Below are 12,954 nucleotides of genomic sequence, written 5' to 3' on the forward strand. Positions count from 1 at the left end.
GATGTCATTGGTTCCCAGGGGAGAAGCATCTGTTACAGAGCATTTAACAGGCTGGTTCAAATAGACTCTCCCTGCCTCTAACAGCTGGGAATCTTTCCCTTCCCGCCCCCTGCAACATCCTAACAGTTATTCATGAAATATACATTTTGTTGCTTGTAGGCTCAGCGATCCATAACTCGAGAATGCATGATGCGATCTCCCCACCAATAATACCGGAATACTGTAAAAAGAGTACACATCAGTACGAAACCAGTGGTGACTGAGAGGCTCTGCAAAGGCTTGTGGGAGGAGCTGCTGAGGCTGTGCATGCGCAACAGCTCCCCCGCTGGGCGCTTTTTTTTTTTTTACTTTAGTAAGCTTCTGCGAATCGAAAGAAGCTGTAGAGATGCCCGATCTAAGCTGAGCTCTGATTGCGACAGATAGCGTATGTGAGTGGAGGGCGGCCACCGGCCACTGTAGGGAGTGGCCCAGTGGAAACTGGCCCAGTGTCCCAGCGGCCCAATCCCCCCCTGGACTGGACAGAACCTAAATTGTGCTGCTCAACACTTTTTTGCTGTTTAATAGATTACCAATATTTTACATATGTGTCCACAAACACCTAGCCTTCATGCGAGTTAAACAACCCTTCTAGTCGCGCCATGCCATGACATAACTCCGTAACGCTGAGTGCCTTTTACCCTTCAAATGCGTCTTATTTGCATGACGCTTACGTGTTATGTGTGACGCGACTTGTAGCGCACGAAGGATAGATGTATGTGGACACATCTGTATGTCAGTGAATAAATTACGTTAATTGGTAACTTGAGTTTAAGATGCTTCTGGTGGTACACAGTGTAGATTTTACACACATTCATTATTGAGCTTAGCGTATCATTCAGCATTGATCGCAAGTCTGCAATCACACGCACCCGGTCGCTGCAAAATTATGCAAATTTATGTGATCGCAGGGCTTTCACAGCACTATACCACGACGCCCACTTCCCATTACATACATCCGCAAGGTAGCAAAAACATCCGTAACATCAGACCCATTTGCACAGTTGTGTTTGAGCTGACCCTGACTCACAAACTGCAAAACTTCCTGTCACCATCTAGACCTTTGGCTACGTATGCCCTCGCAGGGACTTAATTATGCACTCCCCTGTAACGTCGTTCAAACGCACAGGAATTCCTGTGTTCCTTCGACCACACACCCTCTCCACCCCAACCTGTGCTTCCTGTCAAACACTCTGAGATGGCTCCGTGTATCCGCTGCATTTGCTTTCGCGATCACAGCAGCCGGTTTGCACACGCACACTGCGGTGCATACGCATGCGCAGAACGCAAACATCGACTGGGTGCGTGCATCTGCAGACTTGCAATCCGTGCTGAATAATGCCCTTTGTACACAGCAGGGGGCCTGATTTAGAGATGGTTGGTAATGCAATGGCGTTCACATCCGCTCTCAAAATAGCGGTTGCAGTAAAATGAAACTGCCAATCTCAGCCTTCCTTTTGTGCTGGACGGTGCGATGGAGTGTACAAGTGGTGAGATGCCCAATTTCCGGCTCCGTGGTTTGTGTATTTGCGATGGAGATTGTAAACACTCCAACATTGACGCAGCATCGGTCGCACCATTAACATTTGTGGTAGTGGTAGTCTGTCTTGCTACTCTTCTCATATCCAAATAAACATGGCCTCTGAAGCTGTGGATTTGTGATGGAGAAAACAGCAGTGTTCCCAGCCACACCTGTGACACTCACATAACGTGCCCATGAAACGGCCCTTTTTGTGACCACTGTAGGTCATCTCCCAGTCTCCACCCTGAAACACCCAGGGAACGCAGACCCCTTTTCAAGTGTTAGAGATACAATATGCAATTGTGAACGGTATGGGACACTTGGTTTCGTGCCTGCGCAGTAAGGGACTACCGGACTCTTCGCGCATGTGCAATAGCAAAACATCGCTCAGCTGTGTAAACCAGCACTGCATCCATCACTGAATCTGTCTCAGTGTCTGCTTAATGAACAATGCAGATGCCTCTCAGGTGCTAGAGCACAACCTATGTCCCTACAGGCAGTGCCGATTACCAAATAGGCATAGTAGGCACCGTCCTATGGGCCTGCTCCTTTTAGGGGCCCCAAAACAACGGATCAAAATAATATTGATTTGATCTTGAAAGTAAATAACTATCAAGCCTTCTTAAATTGTTTCCAAAAGATAGAAAAAATTAATCAACTCAAAGAAACAAAAACTTTAACATTACATTAAAGACTTTATAGAGAAATACTGTATTAATGTAATGTATCCATTAACAAGTAAAGTACATAAACCATAGACATCAGATTCACATTACAGTTTGTCTCTTAAAAGCTCATCTTCTGTCTGCTGTCAGATTGTAAAAAAAATTTGGTGCATATGGTTTACTAAAATTGTTGGTTGGTAAAATTAAAAACGTATTAGGAGTCAATTTACAAGGGCGGCCCCGCGATTTCGACTGCCTAGGGGCCTCCATAGGGTTTAATCCATCACTGCCTACAGGTGTGAAATTCAAGTCCCAGCATATTCTACCAGCTATTAGAAAGCCGCAATGTTTGGTCTGTACCCTGTCTGCTGTGAGGTACAAAGCTTGGGTATGGTTATTCTGAGTACAGTAGTTAGTTCCCTAAGACTTACTGGACTCTGTGGGCTTCTTTCAGGTTCACTTTCATTTGATGTTTCAGATTTGGGATGAATCACGGTAAGGAGGGTGAAGTGATACTCAGTTATGACTTGAAAGTATCTTCTCTTACCAGTTACTGCAATTAGATCTATGGGACCCAGGTTTCAGTAGTTGTGTACCTCAGGTGGTGCGAGGGGTCAGTCCTTTTGAACTCAGCCCTACCTCACTAAGCAGCGAGACAGGACCGCAAAAAGCGACATTGTACTGGTAATGAGGGCCAGTCAGGGAATTGAATTTATAGGGGTGGATTCCCACGGATTGGATGCTGCGATCAGCTGGTCTGGGAACAGTGCTCTGAGTGGAGGCAGAGCGTCAGGTGATAGAGTCCAACATGACTGCACCCATACTGTTGTTTTGGAAGGAACTCTGGCGTGCAGTTTATATACCATCGTGCTGGGTAGACACGCTGTGAGCAAGTGACTGCGGAGAGCCATCTTCATGCTCAGTGACAGGACACTGAGCAGACGGGCAGGAGTAGACCTCAGCACCATCCGGGAGCAATGTGCGGCATTAGCGGATCTCTGTGCTATCTGGGAGTGATGCATAGCACGAGTGCACCTCAGGGTTAGCCTGGACAGGCACCGAAGACGTACAAAGGTAGTTTTAAGTGTCTGGAGCATGACACAGCCTTTGGGGAGGATCTGTCATACTTCAGGCTCATTTTCAGGGTCATTGGACACAGAAGGAGTCCAGACTTCCAATCAGTGTCCTGTAGCTAAAGGCACCCTTTAGTAAGTGGACAATATCTTTTGTGCAAAAATGCAGTTAAGATCCAATCCCACAATGCCTCTGTGGTGGGATATCTAAATCATCATGGGGCACCAGGAGTCACCCGCCGAATTATGAGATGGGCTGAGAAAGCTGCTCAAACCATTATGGCACTGTTTATTCCTCATGTTGACAACTTAAAAGCAGATTTTCTTAGTTGCCAGTAATTTCACCTAGGGAGTGGTTCCTTTATCCAGAAACCTTTTCAACATGATAATGTCTTGGAAGTACCATAAGGTGCAAACATTCTGATAAATGCTGTGTTGGTGCAAGGGGAATTTTATCTCATTTACTTGTTCCCTCCAGAGGTGATGCTTCCAAGTGTTATAAGAAAAGTAAAATGGGGAGGCATTCCAGTTATACTGAATGCTCTGGATTGGCCTTACAGAGCATGCTGCACATTCTCAAATGGCAGAGGGTCCATATTGGTGACTTCCACCAAGGCTAGATTTACAATGCCAAAACTCCTTTGCTTCCCCTAAGGTTATTACTGGTGCCTTTAACGGTATGTCTGCTGAATCCATGTTCCGTACAACAAAGGGTTTGTCTAAAGATGCCATTCGGACTATGCTTAAGGCAAGCAAACCAGTTTCAGCCCAAACTTACAGTAGTGTGTAGAAGACATACATCACTTGGTGAGAGTGTGATAGGATTACTATTTTGTCCTTTAGGTTGTTCACATTGCTACTATTCTTATAGGAGTGTCTAAAATTAAACTTATGTTCACCAAAGGTTCAGGTATTTGTCTACCTCAGGTTTTTTTTTGGTCCAGAGAAAAACCCTGTTGCTGGAAGTGTAGACATGTTTGAAGGGTTTACTTCATGTCATCCGGTGTTGAATGTTTGTAGGACAGGCAGTCCATTGCTACAGTAGGCAGTAGGTGAATTTCTTCATTACTCTTAAAACTTAAAACTGAGACTAGGCTTAAAACTGAGACTAGACAGTTAGTTCCTGAGAATCTTAAGGCACATTCTACCAGGCTAAAGGTTGGCCTAAGCAGTTTTGTAGAGCCATCACCTGGTTGTTTGTTCATACGTTCACCAGATTCTACATGTGTAATGCGTTAACATTTAGGGATGATAGCTTTGGAAAGAGGGTGTTTTGCATTGCATCCACTGAGCGTGCTCACACTCATAGGCAGCTTTGGGATGTCTTCAGTGTTTACCCAGTGTCAACCAAATGGCAGACTAAGAAAAGAAGATTTTGGTACTTAAATGACATATTTTATTTGAGTCCATTGGAAGACACTCAGTACCCACCCTTTTATTCTTTTGTTTTTTATTATGTTTTTTGTTTGATGTTTTCATGGGACATTGCTTTTTCCTCCTTCTTGTATGTTCCCCTCTATCCTCTCCCATGGGTCTTGGTTAGAGATAACTAAAGTTGTTCCGTGCAGCCATGTGGTGTACAGGAGGAGGAGCATGGACGAGTGTTCTAGATTTAAAGTGTCCGCACTCCTTCTGTTCCCACTATACCCCAGTGTTAGCCAGTGAACTTAAAGAATAGAATTTAATATAAGTACAAATATCCCTTTTTTGTTTTTTTAAGACTTTTGTGTAAATGAGCTTTATTGTCTATTAAGCTTTATTGTATTGCTATAAAGATCTATTGTTACAGTAAACTAGTGATAGTTTTAGAACATCTTCCCTTCAGATTTTAAATTAAAGGAAAACAATATTATGGTCTATGGAGCCTTTATTCACATTATTAAGTTCTAAAATGTTATTTCTCTTTTAGACTGCTGAAATGGCAGAGCGCTTGGAAAATATGGGCGAGAGCTCTCTTAGAAATTTCTCTATGGAGACAGAAACGAGTTTATATAATTTTGAAGGAGAAGATTATCGAGAAAAGCAAAAGGTAAAATTGTATTTATAAAAATGTATTTAGTTTTGTATATTATATAGGCTGTATTGAGCAACTGCATATTCACTACTAATTACCAAGCTTGAAGGGAGCCTTGGCCATTAATTTGGGATGTCTGGGGTGGCAAAGATGCCACATTAGTTAATTCCCCTGGCGCCTGGAAAGAGCCTTACCACTCTTAAGCCAAGCTTGGTAGACTCTGTGAGGGTATAAAGGTGGTTCTGCTTTTTCGCAGAGGCCCCCCTTAGAAGCAATGGCCTTGCTGTGACCAGACTTGGGCCAATTTTCACTGAGTTAGTCTCAGCTTACGCAGCCTAGCCAAAGCAACAACTATCGTGACAATTGGTCGAGATAGTTGTTCCTTTGGCCAGGCTGGGTAACCTGAGACTAACTCAGCCTGGCCGACAGAACTAGACAGCTGGGTCCAGGAAGTCTGCTTCGGACAATGCAGACCCTGGGCTCAGCATGCCTCCAAAATGGGAGCAGCACGCCCCCCCAAATGCTGCAGCATGTCAATCATGCTACAGGTAAGGGGGCTCTGCGAGTGAGCACACAGGACCCGTCTGCACATGCCCAGAACCATCGTAGATGTATGCAAACCATCAGGTTTGCGTACATCTCTGAATCAGGCCCTGAGTGGTATTTTGCTGCATCTGCGGTGTGAAAATGCAAATTTAAAGAAGAAGTTCATACGCTACACCGTTCGGCGCAACTTACTCTGTGTATGAGGACATATCTGTATGAGGAAACACAAAGTGCAATTGCATGTCACAATTACACAAGAGCAGCAATTTGTTTCTTTTTACTAATGAGGTGCAATAGTTTCTTGAAATCTGCATATGCCCAAATTGCTATTGTTGTCCATGGATATATTTGTAATACAGACATTGATTACATTGATTTTATTAGTAATACAGAAGTCAAAATTATTAAAACCATTAAAGGCAAGTATTCTCTTTAATGTGAGTTTGAATAAAAGCTATGAATTAAAATATGACTTTTAATAAAGAATGTATGTAACTGTACCGTAGTGTCTAATATAGGTCAATGCAAGTCTGCAAAAAATACTTAAAATCCTGCTTTTAGTTTCTTATTTCAAGTTGCATAGCTAAGATAAAATTATACACACTTTATTCAGAGAAAAAGACAAAGAGCACTGTACATACATAGATCCACGCCCCATTCCACATTTATATAGGCAATTTTAGCAAAGCATTTTCACGCTAATTTTGGTCTGTGGATGAAGTATAACTGAGAGATGCCAGCCTGCAAGAGTAAAAAGCTTTCTACAGAGTACTTCCTTTTTTCATGCTCTGTCCAAACCCTTCATTATTATTTTGTCTCCTAAAATACTGTTTCTTTTCATCCCTATTATAGAACAAACAGTAAGGAGACATTTGGGACTTTATTTCCAACATTGCAATATTTTGGGTCTTTATTTTATTGACATGTGGTGAAAATATTGTATGTGTAGTTGCCCCTATTGACATGTAACATCTGTTCTGCCTAGTCCAGGAAGATTATTGTGTTGAGCAAATATTAGGTACTTCTACAATCAATACCATTCCTTAGTCCTCCAGTTGGGGGATAGTGTGAACACGTTTAGTAATAGTAGGTGCTGGAGGAGTGAGGGCAGTCTAAATTGTGGAGCACTTCAGTTTACTTATGTGCCACAGAGTGTGTGTGCTTCCTTAGGTCTGCTCCTGTAGCATGTGTTTTGTTTTGTTATATTTGTGTTCATTCTATTTGTTCCTTGCCTCGGGCTATGGTTAGGAGGCTTGTGCTGAGGAGTCCACATAACGATGGAAAGCTGTGTAGGTGTTAGAGTTACCATTGCAGTGCATGTGCTGCTAAACACCCGCTCCTGATCCTGGGGTCGGGAAAGGCAGTGAGTGAGTCTCCTGTGTACTGCACCTCCTTGCATTGGAGTGGATGGTTTAGGGATTGCCGCGATTTTGGGATTGGACTCCTGTGGATTTTTTCCTCTCTCCTCATGCACCTTTTACCTGGTGGGCTCTCATATTTTATGCAGAAGCCTGCCAGAGGCAGCAGCCATTTTAGGAACACCAACACTCCCTATCTGTATCCTGTCTGCCGTGAACACCCAGGTTTGGGGGTGGTTTTTCTTAGTATATAGTTTCCCCAGATTTACAGGGCTTCATGGGCTGGGAGGTGTACTCCTATCAAAGGAGTTATCTGCCACAACTCCAGTGCTACATTGCCGGGGGGATTCTCAGATGTCACCATGATCTGATCAGCCTGCTAGCCAGGGTATATGGTGTCTGCTGTGCTAGTGTGTGCTACATCCAAGGTGGCGCAACCAGCCTGTACACTTTTCATGAGTATAGATCCCCTTCCCCAACTGTTTCAAGAAGGTTTCCGGGTCAGTCTCTAGTGCCCAAGAGTTTGGTTGGCCTGAAGTATTTGGGTTACATTCCATTTCATGTGTTTGAATCCAAGGATGGCAATTTTGGAGGCAAGGTGTTTTGCACTCCAGTGAACATACCTATAATTAGAGGCAGCTTTGGGATGTTGCCAGTGTTACTCAATCAGAGGACTAAGAGAAGAAGATTGTAGTACTTACTTTAAATCCTACTTTAAGAAGTTTATTTACGAAGCATCAGCTTGTACAACCTACTGATCATGTTTTTTGCCTGTTATTTAAATAGGCAATGCTTTTACTAGCAAGACACGGCTAGTCCATTGGGGACATGAGGTGCTCACTCCTTGTTAAGTTTGTTGTTGGATGTTCTAGGAGGACATTGTTCTTTTCATCATTCTTGTACATTTCTCTCTATCCTATTATGACGGCTTAGTTAAACATAACTGAAGTTGCCCCTGCACACATGCGGTATAAGGGGGAAGTACCTGGATTTTTTCAGCATGTACTATACCCCAGTGTGTTCACAGTGTGCCCCAATGGAGTCAAACAAAAGGATTTAATGTACGTATAAAAAATCCTCTTTTTGTCACTGTCAGTTGATGAACAGATTCATCAATACTGTATGAAAAACAATGAATATATGATGTCACAAGGCAAGAACAGCTCTGCACTGCAGGTTTACATTGTTTTGCATTTGTAAATGACCTACACTGTCTTTGACAATGTTTTACCCTAAAATGTGATACTTACCTCTCAAAGCCTTTATTGTTGATATAGTTGGTCTTTATTGCCATTTAAGTCAAAGAAAGTTATTTATATTGTTTCATTCTGGTATTGCTATAAAATACATTGTATCCTTGCTGAAGATTGCAGCTGAGTCATAATGTAACCGTTCAGAATCAAAATTTAATTTAATTTCTTGCTATACAATCCTAATTGGCCACTTAAAGCCTATAATGTTGATTTGTAATTTCCAGTAAAGTGGATACTTTTCTAAAGTGCTTCTTTTTCTTGCCTTTGCATTTAGCTGAGCATGTTGGAATGGATAGAGCCCCCAAAACGAGAGCGCAAGGCCAATTATGCTGTGGATGCATATTTCAGAGATGCCTTGCGAGTTAGCGAACCTAGAGCTCCAAAGGTAAAATATACTCTGCATTATTAATACACTGTGTGTAACAATGCAGTTTGTACTAACAGTCTCGTAATGTTTGTATTCAGAATTTGTTTTCAGTATTCATTTCTACATGTAAAAGATGCACATTTGCTTATATGTAAATACACTATGCCAACAAACCACAGTAGATTTGACATTTAAATAAAAATATTAGTACACACAGCTACAAACAGAAAATAGAAGGAGAACTCTAAATATTACATAAGATTTGTGTTTTCATGGTTTTATTTATTAACCAATCAGACACTCCTATAATTTAATTTTCCAAACTATGGGCCCAATTCAATTAGAAGTGAAAAGTCAGTTTCAGCGATACTTTTTCGCCGATGACGTCATATTTGCCGATTTCATTTATCCCTGTATTCAATTAGTCCGACTATTTGCCGGTGCGAAAAGTCATTGCATCAGACCTGGCGAAAAAGTATCGCCTATGTATAGGTGGCGAGAAAAACTGCAGAATTGGGGTTTTGGGGTGCAGACTTCCCAAAACCACCCTGCACCCCTTGGACAGTTCCCTAAAGGTAATCTGTGTTAAAAATACATTTAAAAGTACCTTATGACACCCCAAAAAAGTACTTTAGTTTTGGGGGCAAAAAATAAACAAAGTTGGGGGACAAACTTGAAAATTAGTGAAATAGACTCAGGAGGGGGTCCCTAAGTATGTCCCAGGTGTTTTTTTGATTGCAAGTAGTTGCGGCAGGTGGATTTTTCACGTTTTTTAAAACTTCACATTAGCAGCTCCAAAATATGCTAGTACCCATTTTCACGTACCCCAAATTTGATGGGTCTTCTTATTTTCCCCAAAAAACCCTCCAAAATGCTATTCTTCACCACTTCTGTAAAAATGCTATATAGCTCAGATTGAGACCATTTAAAAACACCAAATACCTTCAGCCGGGCTATTCGGGGGTTTCCAGAGTGATCCCCCCTGTCAGAGCATCTTTTGGGGAGTGTCAGGCTGATTTTCCCAAAAACGACAGAACTTTTCGATGATTTCACATTCGCCGGGTCCCGTTTTCGCCAATTTGGAATAGAATACGGGGATAAACGGGGACGAGCGCATTACTTTTTCGCTGGCAAAACCAGCGATGACGGCAAAAAATCCGGCAACTGACTTTTCGCTTCAAATTGAATACGGGCCTACTGTATGTATCAGTTCCAAAAGAAAGATTAGTGCAGGGGGTTTAAGTTTAACAGATGAACTATTCTTTTAATGGTCTGATAATAAACAATGAACAGGAGGTTAACCTTGTTTTATCCACTGACCCTTGTTCTGTCAAGGTTTTGAATAGTAAGTGCAGCACTCATAATTCTTATTGCTTATTATACTAAATATATGGGCACATATGCAATAGGTTGTGATATGCTGGTCATTCAGCTAGAATTAAAGTGGCAAATAGTGTTACAGCAAAAAACCAGGTTGCTGCTTTAAATGTTGTGGCTATCACGCTGGGACAAGCAATTCACAACCTATTACATATGGGCCCCATAGTGTCCGAAAAAATACTTTACCCAAATAACTTTTATTTTAAGTTGGGCAGTGAACACCCACTTTTTAGCACAGATGGTGTAATGGTTAGCATTACTGCCTCACAGCACTGAGGTCGTTGGTTCGATACCCACTACAGCCCTAACTGTGTGGAGTTTGTATATTTTCCCTGTGCTTGCGTGGGTTTCCTCCGGGTGCTCCGGTTTCCTCCCACACTCCAAAAATATACTGGTAGGTTAATTGGCTCCTAACAAAAATTACCCTGGTGTGTATGTGTGTGTGCATGTGATAGGGAATATAGATTGTAAGCTCCACTGGGGCAGGGACTGATGTGAATGGCCGAATATTCTCTGTAAAAGCGCTGTGGAATATGTGTGCTCTATATAAATAACTGGTAATAAATAAATAATAATAAATAATATGTTAATGTGCTCATAGCCAATGACTCCTGCCTCACAAATCCTGTATCTTAGCACTAGGAAATGTCACCTTTTTGGTAGAAAAATTAACAACCCAACCTCTTGCTGCTAACTATCCATTCTCTGCACTGCAGGATCACTAAAGAAATGTAGCCTTTAGAAAGGAGTAGGCTACTAACAATTCTTATGTTGTCAATGCTGAGTGTCATCACCGTAGTGCAGGTTTGGGATGCTAACCCAATATATACAATAGGACAAGACTAGGACTTGGAATGTTGCTGATAGTAGAGTTATGATGACCGGGACCAGTGAAGGTCACAGTCATCACCACTGTAAAGATGGCATTATCATTTAATGAATTGATGGTGCAGTTCAATAACAGTAGGTAGTTCTCTCCAGGTCACAAACACATTTCTTAGCCTAATACATATTAGAGTTTGCTTATTATTTCTGTACATGTCAAGTCACCATCAGGCAAACATCTAAATTACATTGGTTCCATTAGAAATGGAGATGGAGTCATGGTTCACTGCTGAAGCTTCTCACTTCATTATAAATATTTAAGAATAATTGATTAGGACAATTTTGTATTTGTTTCATTTAGTTGGGTGTGTTTCATTCACTAAAACATGTCTTTATAATATATAGAATTCAACACAAATGGGGTAAGTACTGTATAATAGCCTGCGACTTGCAGGCATCAGTGAGTTTCTGGCAAGTCTGCCCAATGTTTTAAAAGGGGCAATCATTTAAAGTAAAAAACAAACCTGGCTGTGCCTTTTTAAATGATTGCCCCTTTAAAACCTCCGGCAGACCCGCTTGAAACTGAAACTCGATGCTGTCTGCATGTCCAGACTATAACATTTGGCCCTATGTTAGTTTTGATTTTTAACTCAACACATTATTCATAAATTCTGCATTACCAGTGATAAAATATAATTTCTATCTCATTAAGGCACCCCGGCCACCTAAGCAACCGAACATTCAAGACTTTCAGTTTTTTCCACCAAGACTGTTTGAGCTACTGGAGAAAGAAATACTTTATTACAGAAAAAACATTGGATATAAGGTAATCTTTAAATGTTATACAAATGAAAAATTAAATAAGCTACAGTACATAACTAACAAAAAGAAAAAGGGATTTTTTTTTATTTTATTTTGCTACATTAATCCCTTTTCTCTTCAGCAGTAAGGGGATCTACAGTAGATGCTGGGAGGCAGGAGACAGGGCAGTTGACAACAAGAACTGGTAATCCCCCTTTTTATTATATCCATTGGGGGAGACACTGGAACGATGTCATATACAGGTGCATGCAGGAACTTGGACACTGTAAGAATAAAGCTGGCTGAAGTCTCTGCTGCTTCCCCTCTATTTGCCCTAACCAGAAAGTCACTAGTTTTCCTTTCTTTCAAGTTCCACTGGAACTTTCTTGTATTTCTGTAGTGTTTTATTAACTATGAAGCCTACCTTCAACCTTGTGACTGCCCCAGGGTCTTTAAAAAGATCATTGGCATAATGGCTACTCTTGAGAGCCAGAGGCATCACTGTTATTCTGTATCTAGAGAATCAAGGCAGAATCGTATTAACATTTCTGGGTATTCCTCCAGATGACTATGCATACATTAGCACTTCACGGATTGATTATCAATTATCAAAAGTCTAGTTTGGTTGCAGACAGTGTTTTTGCGATGGACAAGGTTCTGGTCAGGTTTCTATTGTCTCTCAAACAGATTTTGATGTGTCTGGCCATGAAGGGAAGTAGTTTAAATCCTGGCTGTCGGGATGCCGGTGCTCAGAATGCTGGCACCGGAATCCTGACACCAGTGAGAATCCTGGCGCCAGCATCCTGACCATCAGCATCCTGATGGTAATTAGTAGGGTTAGGGGGAGGGTTTGAGTTAGGGTTAGGCACTAGGGGGAGGGTTAGGGCTAGGCACTAGGGGGGGAGGGTTAGGGCTAGCCACTAGGAGGGAGGGTTAGGTTTAGGCTGCGGGAGGGGAGGTTAGGTTTAGGCTACAGGGGGTGCAGGATTAGGTTTAGGCTGCGGGAAGGATTTAGGGGTAGGGTTAAGATACTTACCTATCGGAATGCCGGCGTCGGGATTCTGACCGCCGGGACCCAGAGGGCCAGCATCCCGTACCCAACCTGCCATGAAAT

General features: G+C 42.0%; 1 protein-coding gene across 1 annotated transcript in view; it reads left to right on the forward strand.

Moving 5' to 3' along the window:
- SMARCA1 (SNF2 related chromatin remodeling ATPase 1) overlaps positions 1 to 12,954 on the forward strand; it is a 201,705-nt gene that overhangs the window by 104,570 nt on the left and 84,181 nt on the right. The window contains exons 16-18 of the mRNA XM_088482874.1: positions 5,206 to 5,325; positions 8,742 to 8,852; positions 11,752 to 11,865. Coding sequence (XP_088339000.1) covers positions 5,206 to 5,325; positions 8,742 to 8,852; positions 11,752 to 11,865 — 345 coding nt within the window. The remainder of the gene's footprint in view (positions 1 to 5,205; positions 5,326 to 8,741; positions 8,853 to 11,751; positions 11,866 to 12,954) is intronic.

Source organism: Taudactylus pleione, unplaced genomic scaffold (assembly GCF_031769625.1).
Source record: "Taudactylus pleione unplaced genomic scaffold, aTauple2 ptg000296l, whole genome shotgun sequence".
In the NCBI taxonomy this organism is placed as follows: domain Eukaryota; kingdom Metazoa; phylum Chordata; class Amphibia; order Anura; family Myobatrachidae; genus Taudactylus; species Taudactylus pleione.